Below are 25,660 nucleotides of genomic sequence, written 5' to 3'. Positions count from 1 at the left end.
TATCAGAGTTAGTACTTCAGAGGGTGTAGTAACTGTTCCAAATCTGCTTTAAGACAGAGGGTTTTTACGTAATCAACAGAAGCTGGGACACCTGTGCAAATTCTTTGCTTTACCTTATTTACTTTAATTGCTGCAAAACATCTATAGGTAGTAACCAATTAGTTGTTCCCTGAAGAAGGCTCATTTGTAATATTCTGATGTTTTCTTTTTTTCAGTTATTGCTAAACTTTAAATTAAACATCTGGCAGTTTACTGTTTACCTTTTCACCCTTTTAGATCACTCATTGCATTTGAACTGATTGCATTTGAAGAAAAACTAAAGTATTCTAAAACTTTTGACCAATAGTGTAGATACTTTGCTATTCTGTTTTCTTCCTGAATTCTGCTGTGGAAAATGTTTGTGATTTAAACCTTGGACATTTACAGTTACTGATACAGCACCAGACTCATATATTATACTACAGGTATAGATGTAAGTGTGAGTTGTACAATGTGATACTGAAGGAATGAATGCCACCAGAGCTTAACTTTTGTAATAAAGTAGTAGGAATTAAAATGTTAATCTCAAAAAATTAGCTTGGCTATAAAGAGCACATAAACACTAACCAACCCACAGGCATCACTGGTGCCATTTTGATTGACCCATCAGGACCAACAAAGCTTTGCCCATGCTCTGCCAGCTTCCAGGGAAAATTGATTTCATTTGGAAACATGTTTCTCAGTGATAATTGAATACTCTGCCCTTAGTTGCAGTAGTTTTGGCACAAGTGCCTTGGGGGGAAAAAAATTGTCCCATTAGATATGTTACCTAAGGTAATAATAAAAAATGAAGCAACACTGAAAATAGCCATTATTTCAGGCTAATTTTGATTAAGGACAGCCAGCAAGCTTGAAAGAGGCAATTTGTCAGCATTGTTCGAAAAGGTTAGCCATTAAATTGTCGACTATGAGCAATTATGGGACACCTATAAAATACAGTCACCCCTCTCCATGCTTTGCTCTTTTTAAGCCCTGTTCTTCTTTATCATTTGTCTCATCATGCACTTTGATGCACCTTAGGTTTTTAAAATACCTTATTGTACTTGTGTTATGATTAATATAAGCAGGTACAACTCATAGCCTTTTGTTTATGTATTTGTTATTTATAGGCTACTGCTTGTAGTGAAGCTTTTGCTTCAATCAAAATGTTTAAATGGAAAAACTTTCTTTATATTGTTCAGAATACTGTTGATAATCAATTAGCACTGTGTAAATAAAAAATGCACAGTTTGGTTAAATAGAAACACATATAAAATAATTTCTAACAGTGTTATAATGTTATGCCATTCCCGTCTAAGGGGGTTTTTTTTAATTATCCAAATAAGTTAAACTACCTACTGTTTGTTTTGTTTTTTGCCAGATTTTCTTTAACTCAGTATTGTAGCATTGTTTGGATCTGTATAAACCAAGTTTTACACATCCCTGCTTTTGTCACAGTATTTACTTTCAATTCCACAGTATTAGCTTTAAGTAATATATCATGGTAAAAGGTAAATAATTCTATATGAATTTTAGAAAACCTTTTTTTAGATTAATTTTATCATTTTAGATGTTGCTTAAGGTTATACACTACAGATCATATATGGTTGCCATATTTCTACTTAAGTCCACAAAGGGAGAAAAAATTAACCATATACAGGGTGACACAGAAAAACGGGAACTTTTAAAAAAACCCAATCAAAATAGAAGAAATCCAACAAAAAAAATTTATTGACAGCAATTGAACCACTACAACTTGCCTTTTAAGAGACAGTAATCCAAATTATCAATGTCTGAAAATTACGTCCTGTAGATGGCATCCTCCTGTACGTATGCATTCTTCCAATCTGCTGTTGAGGTTCCCCATTGATCGCTGCAACATCTCAGCTGGGATACCACAAATTTTGTCTTGAATTCTTTGTTTCAATTCATTCAGTGTCCTTGGCCGAGTCGTGTAGACCCGACTCTTAAGGTAGCCCCACAAGAAAAAAATCACAAACGGACAAATCAGGTGATCTTGAGGGCCAGGGAATGTCACCGAATCTTGAAATGACACGGTTATCAAACAATTCTCGCACAGCTGCCATTGATTGCCTTGCAATTGATTACTAAATTACTATATGACGAGACTGTTTACAACTCAAGGTCTCTGTTCTGCAGTGCTGCCAACTGTACATGGATGCCACTACGCATTTCAAAGGTTCCCATTTTTTGTGTCACCCTGTATCTTAAAATAGGCTTTTATTCCTGAGCTTTCGACACCTACAAGGTGTCATCATCAGAGGAAAATGATTAGACATGCAGGAATCAAAGGCAGTGTATAGCACATGAGGAAGTGGGGGGAGATAGGTGGGTGTAGGAGGTGGGGTGGATTAGTAAGGTGGTAGTCTTTTTTATTATTTGTATGTTCTTCTTTTCAAGCCTGCAGATGCTGGGTTCATGTCCAAATTTCTGTCAATGGCATTTTTATTTGACAGCCACAATTCAGCCAGATCTATGGTACTCTTAGTATTTACCCTGAATTTAACTTGAACCATGTCCCGTGTATATATCAGAGACCATATATCTTTCCTTCTGTCAGCACTCAGTCTCTCCAGATCAGGCATTAAAATAGCATATAAAACAGGAAACAGTCTACATACAATTCCCTTTAATGCCAAAAGCAAGAAATCTGCAGCAGAGACACGAAATACAGTATACAATATATCATGCAGTGCATGCACAGCTTCGTATGTGGGACAAATGTCTAAAACACTCGCAACACATATACAAGAACATCGCAATACCATCACAAGGAAAGACTCATGGTCTCTGATATAAAAGACTATTTTAAGATACATGATTAATTTTTTTCTCTCTTTGTGGATTTCTAGCTATCAATATGTGAACCCAATTACACAGACCTTCGCTTCTTTCTACTTAAGTATAGAGTGCTCTAATAGAATAATCTTGTTGCCTGCATAGGTGGACACTGAATGTGTGGCAGACCTTGGCAGAGTTCTGCAACATTCTTACAGGAGTGAACCAGTGTGAAGTGCCGCTGTACAAGGACTCAGATGATGATTTGTGTTTACTAATTCTTGATGAAGATCGTCTGCTGTCTGGGTTTATACCACTGCTTGGTGCACCCCAAGATCCTTGTTATGTGGAGAAGACATCTGATAAGGTCAGTGACACTCAGTTGGAATGTGAAAATTATTGAAGTATCTTGTCATTCACTGCACCACTCCTATTATTATACATATAGTAAAATATGTTTTGTAACTTGTAATTTTATTTACGATAATGTGTTAAATATGATGGTTTTCAAGTTAGGCTGCATTTATAATCAGAGAAGTTGAGTAATATTTACCATTTTTTAGTGTTTCTTCTTCTGTACACTCATGCCTACAGAATCCATAAAAAATTATTACACCCTTTTGATGTTTTCACTCCTTTTTTTTCATACAACATTGAATCACAGTGGCTTTCATCTGCTGTTTTTGACATTGATCAAAGAAAAACTCTATTTAATGTCCACTTTTCAACTGCAAAAAAAGCAAAATCATTAATCTCATAGGTATTCACCCCTTCAAGATAGTTTTTAGTAGGTATACCTTTGGCTGCCATTACAGCTGTAAATCAGTGTGGACAGATATCTATCAGCTTTCCATATTTGAAGACCGTAGTTTTTCACTATTCTTCTTTGCAAAACTCCTAAAGCTCTTCAGTTTGCATGGGGATCCTAAGTTAACAGGCTTTTTGAAGTACATCTACAAATTCTTAATTAGATTGAGATCAGGACTATGACTTGACTGCACCAGGACATAAACATTGTTGTTTTTAAGCCATATGTGGTCAATATCATCGTGGAAACGAATCTCCAATGTGCAGGATGCTTGCAGAATGCATCAGTTTTGCTTTAGGATTTCCCTGCGTTTTTGCTGTATTCATTTTCCCCTTTAACCTCACAAGCCTTTCAGGGCCTTCTGCAGAGAAGCATCACTGACACATGCTCCCACCACTATTCTTTGCAGTAATATTGATGTCATTAAACCATAGAACCTCCTTCCAGCTGGCCAAGATGTCATATGTGTTTTTTTTTTTTTTTGTCGCTTTCCCATAAAGCCGTGACTGCTGGATGCACCCAGGCAACAGTAGTTTTATGCATAGTCTATCCAATGTATCCAGTGTAGCTTGTAACTCCTTCACGTTTTTCATAGGTCTCATGGTGGCCTTCTTCACTAGTCATCTTCTGGCACGATCACTCAGTTTTTGTGGACGGTCTGCCCTAGGTGTATTACAGTTGTGACATTTTCTTTAATTTTTTTAATGATTGATTTAACTGGACTCCAAGAAATACTCCATGACTTAGATATTTTCTTGATTCCAACCCCAGATTCTAATATTCAGTCACCTTTTCACAGAGCTGCTTGGAATGTTTTTCTGTCCTTTTATTTATTTATTAGATGTTATGCAATGCAACTTACAAAGCAGAAATGGTTTGAATGTGCAAGCATCAAAGTGACAGAGACTATGATAAAAAAACAAGCAATAGGGAGTAAGTAGTACTTTGTCATAATTATATATATATACAGTATATATAGAGAGAGAGTGAGTCATGTCCGAAATTATTGGCACCCCTGGAATTTTCCCAGAAAATGCACCATTTCTCACAGAAAATTGTTGCAATTACAAATGTTTTGGTATACACATGTTTATTTCCTTTATGTGCATTGGAACAACACAGAAAACAAAGAAAAAAAGCCAAATCTCACATTTCACACAAAACTCAAAAACCAGGCTGGACAAAATTATTGGCACCCTCAAATTAATATTTGGTTGCACGCTCTTTGGAAAAAATAACTGAAATCAAGCGCTTCCTATAACCATCAACAAGTTTGTTACACCTCTCAACTGGAATTTCCAACCAATCTTCTTTTGCAAACTGCTCAAGGTCTCTCAGATTTGAAGGGTGCCTCCCAACAGAAATTTTGAGATCTCTCCATAAGGGTTCAATCGGATTTAGATCCAAACTCATTGCTGGCCACTTCAGAACACTCCAGCGTTTTGTCTTCAACCATTTCTGGGTGCTTTTAGAGGTATGTTTGGGGTCATTGTCCTGCTGGAACACTCATGACCTCTGACGCAGACCCAGATTTCTGACACTGGGCCCTACATTGCGCCCCAATATCTTTTGGTAGTCTTCAGATTTCATGATGCCTTGCACACAGTCAAGGATTCCAGTGCCAGAGGCAGCAAAAATCCCCAAAACATCTTAGAACCTCCACCATGTTTGACTGTAGGTACAGTGTTCTTTTCTTCGTAGGTCTCATTCCGTTTTCTGTAAACGGTAGAATGATGAGCTTTTACCAAAAAGCTCAACCTTGGTCTCATCTGTCCACAAGACGTTCTTCCAGAAGGATTGTGGCTTCCTCAAGTACATTTTGGCAAACTCCAGTCTGGCTTTTTTATGTTTCTGTGTCAGCAGTGGGGTCCTCCTGGCTCTCCTGCCATAGCGTTTCATTTCATTCAGATGTTGACGAATAGTTTGAGCTGTCACTGTTTCACCCTGAGTCTGCAGAACAGCTTAAATATGTTTTGAAGTTGATTTGGGCTGTTTATCCACCATTCGGACTATCCTTCTTTTATCAATTTTTCTCTTCCGTCCACGTCCTGGGAGATTTTGAATTTTGAAAAGGAGGCAATAATTTTGTCCGGCCCATTTGTGGAGTTCTGTGTGACATGATGTCAGATTTGGCTTTTTTTGTCTCTGTTTTTTTGTGTTGTTCCAGCGCACATAAAGGAAATAAACATGTGTATACCAAAACATTTGTAATTGCAGCAATTTTCTGTGAGCAATGATGCATTTTCTGGGAAAATTCCAGGGGTGCCAATAATTTCGGCCATGATTGTATGTGTGTATGTATGTATGTATGTGTGTATGTATGTACTCACTGCCTGACTGACTCAATCATCACTAATTCTCCAACTTCCCGTGTAGGTAGAAGGCTGAAATTTGGCAGGCTCATTCCTTACAGCTTACTTACAAAAGTTGGGCAGGTTTCATTTCAAAATTCTACACGTAATGGTCATAAATGGAACCTATTTTTCTCCATATACTGTAATGGACGTTAGCTCGATGACCGTGGGGGGGCGGAGCTGCGTGTGACATCATCACGCCTCCCACATAATCACGTGAACTGACTGTCACCGCAGTACGTAGAAAAGAAGGAAGAGCTCCCAAAGAGCGCTGAAGAATAACGCCAAATACTTTATTCGCGAGATACAAGTTTAATGAGAAGACACGATGTATAAACGAGACGTTGGATCACTTTGTAACGGAGTTAAAATTGCTGTAGCGAGAAACTTTTAAGTGCCGGGTCTTAGCTAACATTAAATAAAGCCGTGGATATCGCAACATCACACAAGAGAGCAGCTCACGTGAACTGACTGAATGTAGTACCAGTGATCACTTCCATGCATCAAACCTCTTCAAAAAACGCATTACACAATTGACAAGGTAGGAAAAGAATATGCTCCGAGTTGAGCTCCACAGCTAACGCGGTCTTGCGGAAGCAACTTTGTCATGCTGCCACCAAATACTCACAGAAAAATTCACATGTTAATACACACGCTGTCTCTAGAGTTTCTCCACACTCAATGTATTCTATAATGCATCTATAATCGTAATAGACGAACAAAAAATAACATACAAGCCGCGGATTACATAAAGTAAATGGGTACCTGAACAGTAAAGTAAGTCTCGAATACCTACACAATAAATATAAGAATCGTAATAAACAAACAATAAAACAGTACAGAACCGCGAAGCAAGGAGAAAGGATGGCCTTATATGGCGTTCGTTTATAAAGCAGCAGAGAAGCTGTGTGAAGGCAGCTACTCAAAAAAACAGCAGAGCGCCACACTCTGAATGTATTCCTGACATCACCGTTATGCCCTCTGATCTCCCATTTCAATTGAAATGCCTTAAATTTCCAGTAAGGCTCTGCTTCGCGATGACAATTAATAAGTCTCAGGGACACACCCTACAAAAGGTTGCCATTGATTTGAGGCAACATTGCTTTCCTCCTGGACAAAACTATACGTTGCATTCTCAAAAGTAATCTCAGTGCACAGTCATATTACAACAGGACTGCTGAACTGACAACGTGGTATACAAAGAGATCCTTAACAGATAGTTATTGGTATATTTTTCCTCAGTTTAAAAAGGTTTTCTTTTCTTCTTAATAAAAATTTAAAAGCAGTTGTTCATCGCTGCAAAGCGCGGGGATTTTGCTATATACAGTATATATATATGTAGATATGTATGTATGTATGTATATGTATATATCTATAATAATAAAAGGCAAAGCCCTCACTGACTCATCACTAATTCTCCAACTTCCCATGTAGGTAGAAAGCTAAAATTTGGCAGGCTTATTCCTTACAGCTTACTTACAAAAGCTAAGCAGGTTTCATTTAAAAATTTTACGCGTAATGGTCATAACTGGAACCTATTTTTTCATCCATATAATGTAATAGACTGCAACTCGATGGCCGTGGGAGGCAGAGATGTGTCTTGCATCTCGCATCATCACGCCTCCCTCATAATTGAGTACCTGCCCATATAAGGCCGTCCCTCAGCAGCAATGTAATTTCAATACCACAGCCGTCGTGTAGCGCCTTTCAAAAGGAATCAACTACCAAGAGATGATCCATATACATTTTAGCTGCTGTTAGTACTACTTACCTGTTCTATTATACCGTCTTTAAAATGTAGTTTACCCGAAACCACTCCAGTACTACTCAATGTATCGTAATGTTATGTAAACGTTAATGTTTTACTGTTTAATAACTTAGACTACATTTTATTTTTTTTCCCTTGCACTCGGTGACCAAAGCTATACACACACATATACACACATACATATATATACATACATATATATATATATATATATATATATATATATATATATATATATATATATATATATATATATATATATATATACACACTGTATATATATATATATATATATATATATATATATATATATATATATATATATATATTGTAAGCTGGAGGACAAAGATGCCCCTGGGAATACCCCTGAAACACAGACTACCCTCACATTGCTCCTTACCTTCTCACTTGCGCTATTACGCGTAATACAAGCCTAACGCGATACTCCGCTAACTTAAAAGCCTTGCGCAGCACCTGTCGGTTTTGGATTTGATTGTTTGCTTTTATCTCTCTCTCTCTCTCTCTCTCTCTCTCTGCTCCTAGCGAAACTGTCATCTCTGACTTGTCATGGAGCAGTGTTTGAATAAAAATCCTTCTTGTTTCTACGACCTCCTGTGTCTCTGTGCAAATCTGTGACCCAAGCGTGACAAGATATATATATATATATATATATATATACAGCAACACTCATAACAGTGAAAAAACAATTACATTGACAATCATGTTACGTTATTTTCAAAATGTTTCCTTTTCTTTTTCATTACTTCTTGAACACACTACTTTTTGCTAGTAAAATATAAAATTCACGGGGGTTATGTTCCTAGAGCACCCGCGAATTTTGGATGTGGTTAAAAAAAAATAGAATGCCTATTTTCATAGCTTAAACCCTAAATATGCCCACAAAACACTTTAATTTTGAAATCAGCTTAATGGATTACCTAAAAATAAAGAATGTAAAGGTAAACCTGTATACTGTACTGCTATGTCTCTCGCAGTGCTAGAATGTAAAATACCGATGTTACCGTTATATTTACTGTAATTCATGCAAGCATGTTTTCATTGCCAGAAGCTTTAGACGGTGCAGCTTGTTTCAGCGGCATCTTGGGGCTTTAACCCTTAAACTGCCACATACTTAGGCGTTAATGCATCCCTGGACGCCAAATACTTTTTTGCTGTACTTTAAGTAAACGTCACAATTCACAAAGAAAAAGTGAAATTTTAATGGAACACTTTTTTTCATGCAAAGAGCATCACAATTAATGCAACACTAATCATTTTACACACTGCTAATGAGCTATAAAAGCTATTTTAAAAACTACTGGAACATTATGTACAAAGTGCAACTGATGCCATTGATGAAAAAAAAAATCACTGAGCCAACTGCGCTTGAACAGACTGCATGCAAGCACACAGAGGTAAGCGCTGACGCTCTCAGGCTCGTCTAGGTTCTAAGGAAAAATCCACGAATGACTTAGGGGTCTACTGTACTGCACTGTACTACTTTTTCTGTTTATCTTTTTAATATGTCCTTTTGTGCTTTTATGTTCTTTCTACTTACAGTATTACTTAACCTTATTCTATATTTTCGCTCCGTTTGATCTGCTATTTTATCACACTTTTATTTATCACAATTGACTGTTTCAGTCTATACTTATTTACATATCTCCTTCTCTGTGTTTCTCTTAAAAACATGTTATAATGCATCTGTTGTTCTTTTTTAACAGGTAGAATCATAGACCACTGCTTTTACTGTATGTTTTACTTTATTTCATGTTTTACTTTAAATGTCAATAATTACTTTCTGTTTAATAATTCATTTTCTGAAGGGCAGCACTACTGTATGTGTAATTGAGACATTTACTTTAAAGGGTTAATTTTCAAAGGGTATTACAGTATGTTGTTCTTTGTCAGCAGTGCCCATCTCTTACTCATCCTCTTGCTGCCTAGTTCTACCATCTGAACTAAGTCTTAATGAAGGCCAGCATCTAGCATCAACACTCCTCCTCCGCTTCTTTTTTTTTTTTTTTTTCTCTCCAAGCTGTCTAAACTTTTATTCCTGGGAAGGTTCAGTTTAGAGCGGAACAAGATTAAGTCATTGTGGGGTGTTAAGGGAAAATATTGACCTCTTTGGCCCCCCACCCTCCCCAACATTCAACTTTGTGTCTTCAAAAAAAAAAAAGCCTGTCTTCTCTGCGTGTGTGTATGTGCACGCTGGCATGCTGTGTATATGGTCACTTCCTCACTTGTTTAAACAGATCAGGCTGTGCTGGCAAGCTTCTGCTTCTTGGATCCAAATGGTTTGCATCATGCCTCAGCCTCCTCCTTACAACCCTCCCATAACCCAACCACCCCCCATCACACTTCCTTCTTGTTTTTAGACCAGCATAGTACAGATTCACTGGCGGAAGTAGCCAAAGGGCTCAGTAAGGAAAGTGACTGATTACACTAAATGTCTCAAGCAGCCTCAGGATCAACAAGAGCCAAGCACAAGGAAGGGGGGCAGATCTGAACAAAAACAGTAATCTGTGTTCTTTATTTAAACCCTATTTCCATAGAAATACACATAAAGTAAATTAAAAGATCTAAACACAATAGAAATGCACTGGTAATCCCACAGTGTTTCTTTAGAGGAAATAAATATAACATTTAAAGTGCTTCTGTCTATACCTGGCATATTCTTGGAAAAGAATAAAACTATCTGTAATATTAAATGAAAGCCTGGTTTATACAACAGTATACCTCATGAAACAATTCACATAATCACGCAAATGTGATGAGTATACCTCTGCATCCTTTAACATAACATTTAGCACCATTAACACTTTAAATGCTTACAGACTCTAAGACTATTCCATTGCAGCTCCAATAAATCAATTTAATAGATATCTTCCTGAGCATCATTTTGCTTAAAAAACTAAATGTTATTTGGAATAAACCATTTAACTTCTACATTTATGTAACACAGTATACTGAAAGCTCTGTCTGTGTATCATTTCCATAATGAGGATATAGTGTGCTTAATAAATGGGTAAATTGAGTTTAACCAGATATGTGTGGAGTTTGTCCTCTTACATACAGTTTTAAATATTTTTAAGATCTGGATATTGTTTATTTTCCTCTAAAGTCTGACTTATTCTTCTGTCACATACAAATATCACAACTTTATATAAAGAAGAAGGAATTTTTATGCAGAAATATGGTTGTCCTTTCTTATTAGCAGTTGTACTTGTCATAATAATATAGAAGTTAATGAAATCTTTAGTTTTAGTCCACTAGAGACCATCCATTTTGCTGACACACCTATTTCATCACCTACTTTTCCTTAAAGATTTCCCTCCACAAAGGGGTAGATTGGGGAATTAAACTAGTTTTTAATGTGACCTCTTTTAACTAACTGAGATTATAACTGAAAACCTATGTTGCACATGCATTTTCTTCTTGTAAACACACATTGAAACTGTGTACACTGTACTCTGTTTAAGTGGGGTGCAATTTCTTGAGTAATCACTTATAAGCAGCAATGCATTGTGAAAGTTAAATATTTTTTTAAAGGTCATATAATTGAGAAAGTTAAACTGGGTGACAGGGACATCTTAGCAAATGCAGAAGTCTGAATAGGCTTTGCAAAATAGTTCCCAAAAACAAGACCACTGCATTATGTTCCCATCCAAGGTTGTTTTTTTGTATTTTTATTTGTTTGTACACAAATCACATTATAGTAGTTTGTTACACTTTGCAATATTATTATAGGTCTATAAGGTGCACTGTTATGCATGTTTTTATCAGACTTGGCTGATCCTACCAAGAACCCTGCAGTTAACACTTTTTTGGATTATGTTTTTGGAGGAAAAAGAGACATTCTCATGCATTTTATTATTAAGCAGACATTGCTTTTCATGTAGGTCTTCTGGCAAACTCAAAAGGACTTTGTACTGCCGCCACTACAGAATGGCATTGCTTTCCATAGCCCAGTGATGTCACTGTAAAACTCTGCATAGTTCTGGGCTTTTTTTTTGCCCATAACTTGGCAGTGTTGTTTGATTGACATGACATGTGTGTGGTCCATTATAATGTACAGAGGCAGGGGGTTCCAGTGGCTCTTGACTCTGCTGGGATTTTCTAACTATTTCTAACTACCTCCACAGATTTTTTTATTTAACAACTAATTAAGTTGGTTAGTGTATTTCTCAACTTTGCATATTAAAGATACTGTATTTATGTTGTTTGAGCCAAATATAATATATTTTGTCCCTACTATCATGGTGTCATCGTCAGCATGTTTTATTATTTATTTTAGATGTTCTAAAGGCTAGTTTTAAATATTTTAACTTTTATTTAAGTATTTGCAGATGGAAGTGAGCAAGATAAAAAGTAATCAGTCATTTTAAAATCCATTACTAATGTAATTTCTCTAAAAGGAAGAAAATAAATAAAAAATTTGAGCTATTTTTTTCTTGTACTTGGAATGATTGTGGCTTGAATATGAAGCTGGCACAGCGCCAGCTGTCATAACTGGAGGCCTTGCCACGCTACACATTTCACACTCTAAATAGATAATATCGAGGGCTTCAGGTGATGGCAAAGTTTCAAGGAAACCAGCCGAGACCTTAACCCTTCTTTTCAGCACAGTATCACTTTCAAGCATACCGCTTTAATTTCAAGCTATTATTTGTAAGTCCTTACCCATGGCTGCAAGCAAATGCACAAGGCCACAGATGTGCAAAATGATAGTGTGGTTGCCACGTGGCAGTCCACACCAGAACCTTTACCTACAATCATTTTGTTTTTGGATTGTATATTATATGTCGAACACTACTACAGAACTTTTAAAACACTATAGTATACTATATTAGACAGGTAAAATAAAAATCCAGGTAGCTGGAGGCTTTCATTCCAACCAGTTTCCTTTTTTTTTAAGCTCCTATTTTAATTATAGATTTATGTCGTCCACAGATTACTTGCATGGAATGGTTTTATTCAATTGAAATTTTAATTTAATTTTAATGTGTTAACATTTGTTGTGTTTTTGTTTTAAATAATTGCTTGCTAAATTTGAATTGAATAGATTATATATTTTTGAGTCCTGCATTGTTACTGGCTACTTTTAAAGGCAGATTGGGACAGCTTAGCTATTTAACAAACAAGCTTGATGGACTGAGTGGTGGTCTCATTGTCACATTTCTTATGTTTTTATATTCTATGTTCTTATTATCTAGGTCTGTCTGGGTGGTATGATATTAAAGATGTCCTTAAAAACACCAGTTAATTGGTTACTGTTCTTTTTAAAATTGACCCCTCATTTTACATCCAGCCCAGATGTTTTTAAATGTAACAGACATAATAAACACATGCATATTTTTTGTGGTCAATTTTTTCTTACAGTTAATAAAATAAAAAATACTGAATTGTCTTTAACTACCAAAATAAATCGGCACATTAGCAGCTAATTAAAAATATTATTGTGATAATAACTGGAAAGAGTTTCTGGACATGAAGAATTCCCGCAGTCATGATCCTCAGTCCGAACCAACATGCTCAAGTGTTATCTGTGTGGAGTCTGCATGGTATTTTCTCACATATCCCTAAAATCATGCATTTTATATTAGTTTGTAATACTTTTCTCCTGTGTGAGTGTAAGTTGTGTGCAGGAGTTGCCATTTGATGGACTGGTGCCCTGTATAGGGCTTTTCCCCCATATTTTCTGCCCAGTACTGCAGGTATAGGCTCTGGCCCTTGTGGGCCTGAAATGGATTCAGCAGGTTTGAAAATGTTATGTTCTTAATATACTGTATATAGGGCAAAGTTGACTGACTTACTCACTCTCTTGTCTCTCTATTATATAAACTAGCAAAATACCCCCGCTTCGCAGCGGATAAGTAGTGTGTTAAAGAAGTAATGAAAAAGAAAAGGAAATATCTTGAAAATAACATAACATGGTCGTCAATGTAATTGTTTTGTCACTGTTATGAGTGTTGCTGTCATATATATATATATATATATATATATATATATATATATATACACACACATACATACATACATACACACATTTTATATATACAGTATATATATATCTATATATATATATATATATATATATATCTAATATCTATATATATCTATATATATATATACATATATATATACTGCTCAAAAATTAAAGGAACACTTTTAATCAGAGTATAGCATCAAGTCAATGAAACTTCTGGGATATTGATTTGGTCAGTTAAGTAGCACAGGGGGTTGTTAATCAGTTTCAGCTGCTTTGCTGTTAATGAAATTAACAACAGGTGCACTAGAGGGGCAACAATGAGATGACCCCCAAAACAGGAATGGTTTAACAGGTGAAAGCCACTGACATTTTTCCCTCCTCATCTTTTCTGACTGTTTTTTTCACTAGTTTTGCATTTCACTATGGTCAGTGTAACTACTGGTAGTATGAGGCGAAACCTGGACCCTACAGAGGTTGCACAGGAAATCCAACTTCTCCAGGATGGCACATCAATGTGTGTCATTGCCAGAAGGTTTGCAGTGTCTCCCAGCACTGTCTCAAGGGCATGGAGGAGATTCCAGGAGACAGTCAGTTAGTCTAGGAGAGCTGGACAGGACCATAGAAGGTCCTTAACCCATCAGCAGGACTGGTATCTGCTCCTTTGGACAAGGACAAACAGGATGAGCATTTCCAGAGCTCTACAAAATGACCTCCAGCAGGCCACTGGTGTGAATGTCTCTGACCAAACAATCAGAAACAGACTTCTTGAGGGTGGTCTGAGGGCCCAACGTCCTCTGGTGGGCCCTGTGCTCACAACCCAGCGCAGTGGAGCTCGATCGGCATTTACCATAGAATACCAGAATTGTCAGGTCCACCAATGGTACCCTGTGTTTTTCACAGATGAGAGCAGGTTCACCCTGAGCACATGTGACAGACGTTGAAGGGTCTGCAGAAGCCATGGAGAATGTTATGCCGTCTGTAACCTCATTCGGCATGACCAGTTTGGTGGTGGGTCAGTGATGGTCTGGGGAGGCATATCTATGGAGGGACGCACAGACTTCTACAAGCTAGACAAAGACACCTTGACTGCCATTAGGTATCAGGATGAAATCCTTGGACCCATTGTCAGACCCTACGCTGGTGCAGTAGGTCCTGGTTTCCTCCTAATGTACGACAATGCCTGGCCTCATGTGGCAAAAGTATGCAGGCAGTACCTGGAGGATGAAGGAATTGAAACAATTGAATGGCCTTCACGATCCCCTGACTTAAACCCAATGGAACATCTGTGGGACATTATGTTTCGGTCCATTAGGCGTCGCCAGGTTGCTCCTCAGACTGTACAACAGCTCAGGGATGCCCTCATACAGAGCTGGGAGGAAATGCCACAAGACACCATTCGTCATCTCATTAGGAGCATGCCCTGATGTTGTCAAGCATGCATATAAGCTCGTGGGGGCCACACAAGATACTGAAAAGCATTTTGAGTAGCAGAAATTAAGTTTTTGAAAAAATGGACTAGCCTGCCACATCTTCATTTCACTCTGATTTTAGGGTGTCTACATAATTGAGCCCTCTGTAGGCAGAAAACTTTTATTTCCATTAAAAGACTTGGCATCCTTTTGTTCCTAAGACATTGCCCTGTCGTTATTTGTATAGATATCCAACTTCATATTGAGATCTGATGTATCTAATGTGTTTCTTTAAAGTGTACCTTTAATTTTTGTGAGCAGTGTATATACACATACATACTGTACATACATACACACACACACATTATATACTGTATATATATCTATCTATCTATCTATCTATCTATCTATCTATCTATCTATCTATATATATATATATATATATATATATATATATATCAAAATACCAGCTTCAAGAGTGGCAAAGTACTGCCTTAATAGTTTTATTAAGAAGAAAACCAAACCTTTTTAAATTGAGGGAAAATATACCAATAATTATTTGTTAAGGATCTCTTTGTATACCACATTGTGAGTTCGGCCCTCCGGTTGTAATATGACCAAGCTGTGCGCTGAGCTTACTCTTAAGCATGCAAGTACAGTTGGCCATGTGATCAGTAATCTTGTTTCAAATCTGACAGCTTGGATTGCTGCTGTCGTAATCGGTTCGAGTTTCATGGTTTGTTTCAATTACGACAGTATTTGTAGGACTTGTGTTGAAGCGACATTCGGCATCTGTCAAGCGTTGTAAGTATACAACCAGTTTCATCGATAACTTCACATCCAGCTTTTGAGAGTTTAAACATTCATAAACATCAAAGTGTCCACTACTGAAATCGTCACCTGTGAATCTAAGATGTTTAAGAAGCATTGGCGGTTGTCGAAAGGTGTCAATTATTTGGCCATTTCGGTACACTTGAAAGTGACAACCGAACAATTCAGCGGCAGCCATCAACTCACATGCAGATGCATAGGTGAAGGGCTTAAGCATTTCACTCTTATAGTGCTTCTGTGTAGTATAATTATCTCCTGTACCGTCATCAGTCCACTTCTTGAACCTGTCCCAGTCATTCAATACATAAGACACAATGTTTCTCCAGATATCAAGAGTGAGCCTGATATGGCCGTGCAATATGTAACAAAGAGAATGGAAAAGATAGGTGCCATCTCCGGGCATGGAAACCACTTGGTAAGTGACCGTTCTTTGATCGATGGTGATCACCTCGATAGACATGCTAATGCGGGCATGGTTGGAATGATAAAGGAAATGGGTACCTGAACAATGTAAAGTAAGTCTAAAATACCTACACAATAACTATAATCGTAATAAATGAACAATAAAAAAGCGGAGAAGCCGTGGATTAAATAAAAAGGCTGTAGTTATCAGCAGGGAGACGTGAATCCTGTGGCGAAGCAAGGAATGGAATGTAGAGACTGGAGTGACGGACGACCTTATATAGGCAGGCAGCCAACAACGTGGGAGGTGTTGGGATGGGGGACCCAATGCCGCCTCACATGATTACTGAGCTGCAGGCTATGGACGTTTATATGTACATAAGTAGGATTCAGTTAGCGTTGGGAACCCGCATACCAAATTTCTTGAAGATGGGCCCATAAGTAACAAAGACCGTTGAAAAGTTCAATATGGCGGCTGACAGTGGTGTCATACCACCGAAAAAAGTACGTACATTGGTTTCGGTTAGTGCAGGGAAGCCGCCTACCAAATTTCGTGAAGATGTGGCCATAAATAAGAAAGTTCAACATAGTGGACGTTGTCGACCGTTATGACCGTTTCGCGTAGAATTTCGAAATGAAACCTGCTTAACTTTGTAAGTAAGCTGTAAGGAATGAGCCTGCCAAATTTCAGCCTTCTACCTACACGGGAAGTTGGACAATTAGCGATGTTGGAAAGTTCAATATGGCGGCCGACAGTGGCGTCATACCACCGAAATAAGTATGTACATTGGTTTTGGTTAGCGCAGGGAAGCCACCTACCAAATTTCGTGAAGATGGGGACATTAATAAGAAAGTTCAACATGGCGGACGTTGTTTACCGTTATGCGTAGAATTTCGAAATGAAACCTACTTAACTTTTGTAAGTAAGCTGTAAGGAATAAGCCTGCCAAATTTCAGTCTTCTACCTACACGGGAAGTTGGAGATTTAGTGACGTTTAGAAAATTCAATATGGCGGCCGATAGTGGTGTCATACCACCGAAATAAGTACGTACATCGGTTTTGGCTAGCGCAGGGAAGCCACCAACCAAATTTCGTGAAGATGGGGTCAGCCTTCTAACTACACAGGAAGTTGGAAAATTAGTGACGTTGGAAAGTTCAATATGGCGGCCGACAGTGGCGTCATGCCATCGAAATAAGTACATACATCGGTTTTGTTTAGTGCAGGGAAGCCGGCTACCAAATTTCATGAAAATGGGGCCATAAATAAGAAAGTTCAACATGGCGGATGTTATGACTGTTACGTGTAGAATTTCGAAATGAAACCTGCTCAACTTTTGTAAGTAAGCTGTAAGGAATAAGCCTGCCAAATTTCAGCCTTCTACCTACACAGGAAGTTGGAGAATTAGTGATGAGTGAGTGAGTCAGTGAGGGCTTTGCCTTTTATTAGTATACTAGCAAAATACCCGCGCTTTGCAGCGGAGAAGTAGTGTGTTAAAGAAGCAATGAAAAGAAAAGGAAACATTTTGAAAATAACGTAACCTGATTGTCAATGTAATTGTTTTGTCACTGTTGTGAGTGATGAGTGTTGTTGTCATATATATATATATTTACACACACACATAAACATATATATATATACATATCTATACATATACACATATATACATACATATATATATCTACATATATACACACACATATATACACACACATACATACATACACACAAATACATATATATATATATATATATATATATATATACATACATAAACACACACATATATAAACATATACAGTAATCCCTCCTCGATCAATTAAAAGAATGCAAATAGATCTTCTTCTCTTCAGGAGCAGAGAATTTCAGAGGGAGAGAGCGCTTGCAAAGAAAAGCAAACAATCAAAAAAATCAATACTTGTGCTTTTAAGTTTGCCGCGGCATTTTTAGAGGAGCGTCAGGATCTTCTAAGCAAACAGCCTCTGTGCAAACAGCCCTCTGCTCACATCTCCTCCGTCAGGCAGAGAATGTCAGAGAGAGAGAGAGATTAAAGCAACAATCAAAAATCAATACATGTGCTTTTGTGCTTTTAAATGTGCGAGCACCGCAATAAAGCGCATTTTTAGAGGAGCGTCAGTATCTTTTAAGCAAACAGCATCTCTGCTCACAGCCCTCCGTCAGCGCAGAGAATGTCAGAGAGGGTGAGAGAGAGGCAGAGACAAGCAAACAATCAAGCTCCGCGCGGGATGCATATCTTAAAGCATTGAGGAGTTTTAGTTAATATGTAATACATGCTCTGATTGGGTAGCTTCTAAGCCATCCGCCAATAGCGTCCCTTGTATGAAATCAACAGGGCAAACAAACTGAGAAGCGTGTAGCATAAATTAAAGACACAGTGTCCAGAAATCCGAACCAGCGAAAAATCTGTGATATATATTTAGATGTGCTTACATTTAAAATCATGATAGAGTAAAACCGCGAAAGTCAAAGCGCGATATAGCGAGGGATTACTGTATATACATATACATACATATCTACATATATACACACACAGCTATTTCGTATCAGTGCAATACGCTGTTTGTTAAAACGGTTGACTCCCGCTCTTACGTGCAATAACAAATCAAATCATTCAGTTGTCTTTGCTCATATGTCATTTTAGAGCTGGACGCTTGGCATCTTTTTTTGGCCACAAGTTCGTTTCTGTTTGGTGTGAGGTTCTGTGTTGTGGAGATTCTCAGGATGGATTGCAGGTGCTCATCAGTGAGGCGACTCCTGTGTGCTGTTTTGTTAGTCTTTATCACTGAGAAGAGCTTCTCACACAGATATGTGCTACCAAACATGCACAAGGTTCGAGCCGCATGTAGACGGACTTTTTGTTCTTCAAAGTCACCAAAGCGCCGTGCAAACTCAGTGCGCAATAACTCTAGCTTCGCAATAACTTGCAGCATCATAAGGTAGACTTGATTAACGCGGTAAGTGTTCGGCAAGGCAGCTGAAGCGCTGCATTATGGGATCTGTAGTTTATTGTGTTACCAGCGCTTCATATCCCGGGCCATTAATAACAATAATACAGTATATAAAATGATCTCGGGCGGATATAATTACGCGCCGGGCGGATGTGGCCCATGGCCCTTGAGTTTGACACATATGGACTAAATAGAACTTGAAAAGATATATTTTTTCAAATGTGATCGCGCAATTCAGATAGAGTTGACGCAGCACTACAGCCTGCATGCCTCAATGAGTCATCCTCCCTCGCTCTTACTTTTTACCGCTCATCTAATGAATACACTGAGTATGGCTTTACCAAAACAATCATTGATGGCGAATAAAGTATCCATTATTCGAGTATGTAGATCGGTATATATATATATATATATACATATATATATACCAGCGTATCGCAGCGAGAAGTAGTGTGTTAAAAAGGTAGAAAAGAAAAGGGAACATTTTAAAAATAACGTAACATGACTGTCAATATACAGTATTTGTTTTGTGAGTGTTACTGAGTGTTGCTGTCATCAAGGATTTGATTATCATTATTTCTTTCAATCAGGTTCGTATTTGTAGGATGTGTTGTGTTCAAGTTACATTCCGTGTTTGTCAATCGCTGTAAAGATGACAGGTTTCATTCATCGATTCGTTTCTTACTGCATCAATAAACAGCTCGCCTTCTTCTTTATCTGAGACCTGACACACTGCATGCACGTTTTTTTACACTGTCTTCCTTTAGCGGGACATTGACTTTTTCCACCGTGTGCTTTGTTTCCACAGTAGCTGGATTTATGAATATGCTTATCAGACGCTTCATATTTTTGCTGCCTTTTCAATTGTGTAATTGGTTTTGTTCAGCTCTTTGGAACTGTTGCTTTTATCTGTGCACTGTGTCAGTTCACGTGAGCCACTCGGTGTACATGCATCGAAGGTTCCCAGCTGTGCTGGTGCCATCTCGTGCTATGTCCATGGCTGTATTTAATGTTACCTTAGTCCTGGCACTTAAAACTTTCTCTCGCAGTTTCGCTGAGTTTGTGTCAAACACCACCCTGACCATCTCATCTTCCTCTCCCTAAGCACAGTCCTTCACCCGTGAATATTTACCCGTGGCAGTTTGCTATTGGATTGCCGCTGACGGACGGCCTTATATGGGCAGGCACTAAATTACAAATGCCAGCGGCAGCCTGTCTATGAACTTAATTTAAAGTGTACGTTTACATCGTGCTTTGTTTCCGAAGTAGCAGAACTCATGAATATGGTTGTATATGTCACTCGCTCGCTTCTTATTGTTTCGCTGCCTTCTCAATTATATAATGCATGTTTTCTTAAGCGCTTTTTTGAGGTCTTCCTGGTTTTCTATGTACTGCGTGATTACTTGGGAGGCGTGATGATGTCACACGAAACTCCGCCCCCACGGCGTTGAAGCTCATCTCCATTACAGTAAATGGAGAAAAACTGCTTCCAGTTATGACCATTACGCGTAGAATTTCGATATAAAACCTGCCCAACTTTTGTAAGGAAGCTGTAAGGAATGAACCTGCCAAATTTCAGCCTTCCACCCACACGGGAAGTTGGAGAATTAGTGATGAGTGAGTGAGTGAGTGAGTGAGGGCTTTGCCTTTTATTAGTATAGATATAAAGTTTTTCACTGTGTCCATGTTATTCAGCCTTGACCACTCCCTTCCACACTGCTCGCCCAATCATTACTCCTACTGTACACATCTTCTCTCCATACCACCCCGTGACTCTCTCAATGCATTATCTATTCAAGAATGTTGAATTTTAGATCACAATATAAAAACAGTGGCAAGAGCTGCTAATAAATGTCGAATAAAAGAAAATAACAAAAATGAGCTGATATAATAAAAATCAAGAAAAAAGAGAATCGTCCAATAAATGAGAAAGAGAAAAATTTCCTGAACCATATATGAACAGAAATGCAAAAAAGCAATGTTTATAGAATATAAGTTAACAGATAAAGTAATTCATAATACTGTTTTTGATGAGGCGTTAATGTAATTAAATTTTTTATTTACCTTTAATTATATTTTACTTTTACTTTTTACTATTTTTATTATTGATTTATTGATTAAATAGACAGTTGTAGTGAAATACTCAAGTAACTAATTTTCTATAATAAGTAAGGACTAAACCATCTTCCTCCTGTGCCCTGAATACTCTTCTATATACCATCTCTTTAAATACAATCACTCTCTCTAATGGAAAGGGTCGTTGGCGAGCGAAGTTAAAAAGCTTCCATTTTGCATTATTGTACATCTAGGCCAGCAGGTATCTGATATTATTGATATTATGTTAACTATCATGCCTTTGTGGTGCTGACAGTGGTCTTTATGCAGACTAAGGATTCAGCAGGAGCACCACCAGCTAATAGGGTGGATGGATGAATAATGAAGAGGCCGCGTCCAGGACAGGAAAAAAACCAGATACAGTCAAATTTGCCTTGTACAGTGAGGTGTAAAATGGAAAAAAAGAAAGTTCAGCAAAGCTCCATGGTTAGCAAGTGCTATAAAGCTTGAGTGCTAGTGATAAATGCCATAGCTGTGAACATTTGGTGTTGCTTCGCCATAAGCAAAATGGAACGGAAAGAGAAGTTGGGGCAGAAGTGGCATCCTTGGACCCAAGACAGGGTGACAGATGGTTTAACTTTAAACTTAACAGGTTCACTATGAACTGCTCCATTGTAATAAACATTTGCATCTACAGACTTTGAAAGTGGACCCCCACCCTGCTGTCCAAAATAGTTTACATTTGTATGCACATTTGCTTACATTCACTCACGGGATGAAAACCCTCAGTGCTCACCAAAATACTTTACATATGCACTTGCATCTGCAAACTTTAAAAGGGTACCCCCAATTACTTAAGTAGCCTCCAAAACATAGTACAGGTTATTTTCTTCCACTTTAACCACTTAGGAAAACAACCCCAAAAGTAAAAAAGGTTCAGTTCATTACGTGTACCGCCAAAAATGTGCAGCTTGTAAACATTAAAATCGCAGTAAAATTGTTCTATGCCATTGTTAATCACTTTGGTGATTAGGATTATACTCTGAAGAAGTTACTTGCTAAAATGGCTTTTTTTTCCTCATGTACTTGCTACCCAGCAACAACATCATACAGTGACATTCAATCAAAGGGAGGTTCCTCGCGTGAAACTTCAAGAGGCACTTGTACAGCACAGTAGTAAAAAAATGTTGCTGGTACTCTTACGTTAAAAGAGCTCAGAAAACTAACATAAGGAAATATGCAGCAGATGGTGCCCGGGTATGATAACTGAACAATTGATGCTTGAACTGTAAAATGTTCTACTTTAAGCAGTACTTACAAATCAAGGTTAGAGTAAAGTCCTTCATCAAACACATTGTGCTCGAAATCTGACTCAAGCTTTGTGCATAACTGAGCTTAAAAATGAGCTTTTGTAATAGCAATATAGTTCCTGCCTTTTAAACAAAGAATTGACATGTAATATGAATGACTAATCATAGACAACTATACATTGTTGGAATGCTGTGAACCTTAGCTATCCAGTGGTAATGAGCAATTCACTTGCTTGACATAGGTGGTATCTTTGATAAAATCAGATTCACTCAACTTTGACTTGCTGCTCACCTAGGCTTATACATGTGCAAATGGCATATTTTACTAACAAAAGAGAGCAGACAACACAGAAATTTTTCTGTTATTGCTTTTGATTGTCTTGTGGGTTTATAGCAGTGTACACAATCATCTTTAAAATATGGCAGTGTTCCCTCTGTGTTTCACCTTATTTTATATACAGGGTGGGCCATTTATATGGATACACCTTAATAAAATGGGAATGGTTGGTGATATTAACTTCCTGTTTGTGGCACATTAGTATATGTGAGGGGGAAAACTTTTCAAGATGGGTGGTGACCATGGTGGCCATTTTGGATCCAACTTTTGTTTTTTCAATAGGAAGAGGGTCATGTGACACATCAAACTTATTGGGAACTAGCAGAATACCCGCGCTTCGCAGCGGAGAAGTAGTGTGTTAAAGAAGGCATGAAAAAGAAAAGGAAAAATTTTATAAATAACGTAACATGATTGTTAATGTAATTGTTTTGTCATTGATATGAGTGTTGTTCTCATATCTATATATCTATATATATATATATATATATATATATATATATATATATACACTGTTGGACCCGGCCGGGACCAGAGGAGGGCTTGTACCTCCTCCAGACCGCGAGGGGGCGTCCGTCCTGGTTACGCTGGTGGCCTCGGTAGAGGGCATGGAAGCCCAGCCCTGTAGGGGGCCCGTGGTCACTGCCAGGCGGCACCCCACTTCCAGACCATCATCTGCCACATCCGGCCGGGACGCCCAGGAGGACCGGAGGAGGGCCTGTACCTCCACCAGACCACGAGGGGGTGTCCGCCCTGGTTATGTTGGTGGCCTCGGGTAAGGGGCATGGAAGCCCAGCCCTGTAGGTGGCGCCCCACTGCCTGAACAGCCCTGGAAGTGCTGGGGGGAAGACGACAGGGGACACAAGGGCGTGTCTACGGAGGAGTGCCGGGAAGCAGCTGGAGCCCATCCAGGTTCCCATAAAAGGGGCCGCCTCCCAGCAGTCGTGGCGAGAGTCGGGAGGAAGCAAGACGGAGCTGAAGTGAGGACTGGAGGCGGGCAGGAGAGAAAGGCAAAAGTACTGTGTTGCCTGGACTTTGGGGGATCGGTGCTGGAGGCACTGGGGTATGATTGCACGGTAAACCTGTAAATATTAGTGTAAATAAACGGTGTGTGGTGAAATTATGATGTCCGTCTGTCTGTGTCCTGGCCAGCGTTCACAACACATACATACAAACATACACACAGGTATATATTTCCCCTTGTGTGAATTTCCTCCTTGGGATTAATAAAGTATCTATCTATCTATCTATCTATCTATCTATCTATCTATCTATCTATATGTGTATATATATGTATGTGTCTGTATGTGTGTGTATAGCTTTGGTCACTGAGTGCAATGGAAAAATAATAAAATATAGTCTAAGTTATTAAACAGTAAAACATTAACGTTTTAAGAAGTACAGGTACATTGAGCACTACTGGAGTGGTTGCGGGTAAACTACCTTTTAAAGACTGTGTAACACAACAGGTAAGTAGTACTAACAGCAGCTAAAATGTATATGGATCATCTCTCGGTAGTAGATCCCTTTTGAAAGGCGCTACACGACGGCTGTGGTATAGAAATTACATTTTCTATGTGAACGTTCAAATTTCTGCCTCTGGTAATGTGCATTACCAGCAATTAAAGAAAATTAGTTTTGTGTCCTCTGCAGTTTTAAGAGAGAAAGGCTTTGGTTTTGGATAAAAGGTGTAAAGAAAGGAAAGTTGCCTTTTTCTTTTATATAGTATAGAGAGATGTGTTCGCTGACGTTATGATCGCCTTTTGGGACAGTCGCGGTGGGTCTTGTGTAGACTGGTGAGCCGCCCCGCCATTAATCGGCTGTGATGGCACTGTCAGCCCTCCACTCGTGTGCATGTCTTCATAATCCGAGCTGACGACCTCATAATCATATACGTTGAAAAGAAAGTGCGAATCGCCTTAATATTAGTTTGCAGCGGTGTAGAAAAGGGGTCCCGTGTTTGCACTTGTCTGGGCTATAGCTCAGGGGGAGGGTGAAAAAAATTAAAAGTGCTCACTTTGACTTAAGGCAGAAGCGCAGTCAGTGTCTCAAAGGCCGGCACAGCTATGCGCGCTGGCTGCTGCTCGACTTTCGCTGGGCAAGAGTAGCCTGTTTTTGCAGACACGTTCACGATATCAAAAGTCTCAGCGCTCTTTGGAGGTCATTCATATGCAAAATACCAAAAGCAAAATAGCAAAATACCCGCGCCTCGCAGCAGAGAAGTAGTGTGTTAAAGAAGTAAGGAAAAGGAAACATTTTAATAATAACGTAACATGATTGAATTTGTCATGAGTGTTGCTGTCATATATATGCCTGCCTAAATAAGTCACCCTCGCTTGCTCTTACTTTTTACCGCTCATTTAATCATGGCTAGTGGCGGAAAAATTATAAAATGGAAGGAGGATTACACTGGTATGGCTTTACCAAAACAATTATTGATGGCTTAATCGATTATTCATAAAGCTTGAATTGGTGATCTGTTTTTCTGTGTTAACCTTATATTTTTCATACTTCTTCTCAAACCAAGGTGGTGCAAGGGTAAAATGAATAGGGATGCACTGATCAAAGTAATCTGTGTGCCAGGAAATCATGCATTAACAAAAGTTTCCTCT

The 25,660-nt window shown here is 38.4% G+C and overlaps 1 protein-coding gene across 2 annotated transcripts in view; it reads left to right on the top strand.

Annotated features, from left to right (window-relative positions):
• The window catches only part of smg6 (SMG6 nonsense mediated mRNA decay factor), a 529,891-nt gene that overhangs the window by 372,849 nt on the left and 131,382 nt on the right, over positions 1-25,660 (top strand). For both annotated transcript variants that reach the window (XM_039757209.1, XM_039757208.1), the window contains exon 13: positions 2,983-3,184. In XM_039757209.1, the coding sequence (XP_039613143.1) occupies positions 2,983-3,184 (202 nt within the window). The remainder of the gene's footprint in view (positions 1-2,982; positions 3,185-25,660) is intronic.

This window comes from Polypterus senegalus, chromosome 6 (assembly GCF_016835505.1).
Source record: "Polypterus senegalus isolate Bchr_013 chromosome 6, ASM1683550v1, whole genome shotgun sequence".
Classification (NCBI taxonomy): Eukaryota; Metazoa; Chordata; class Cladistia; order Polypteriformes; family Polypteridae; genus Polypterus; species Polypterus senegalus.
This window is presented reverse-complemented; position numbering and strand designations above follow the sequence as displayed.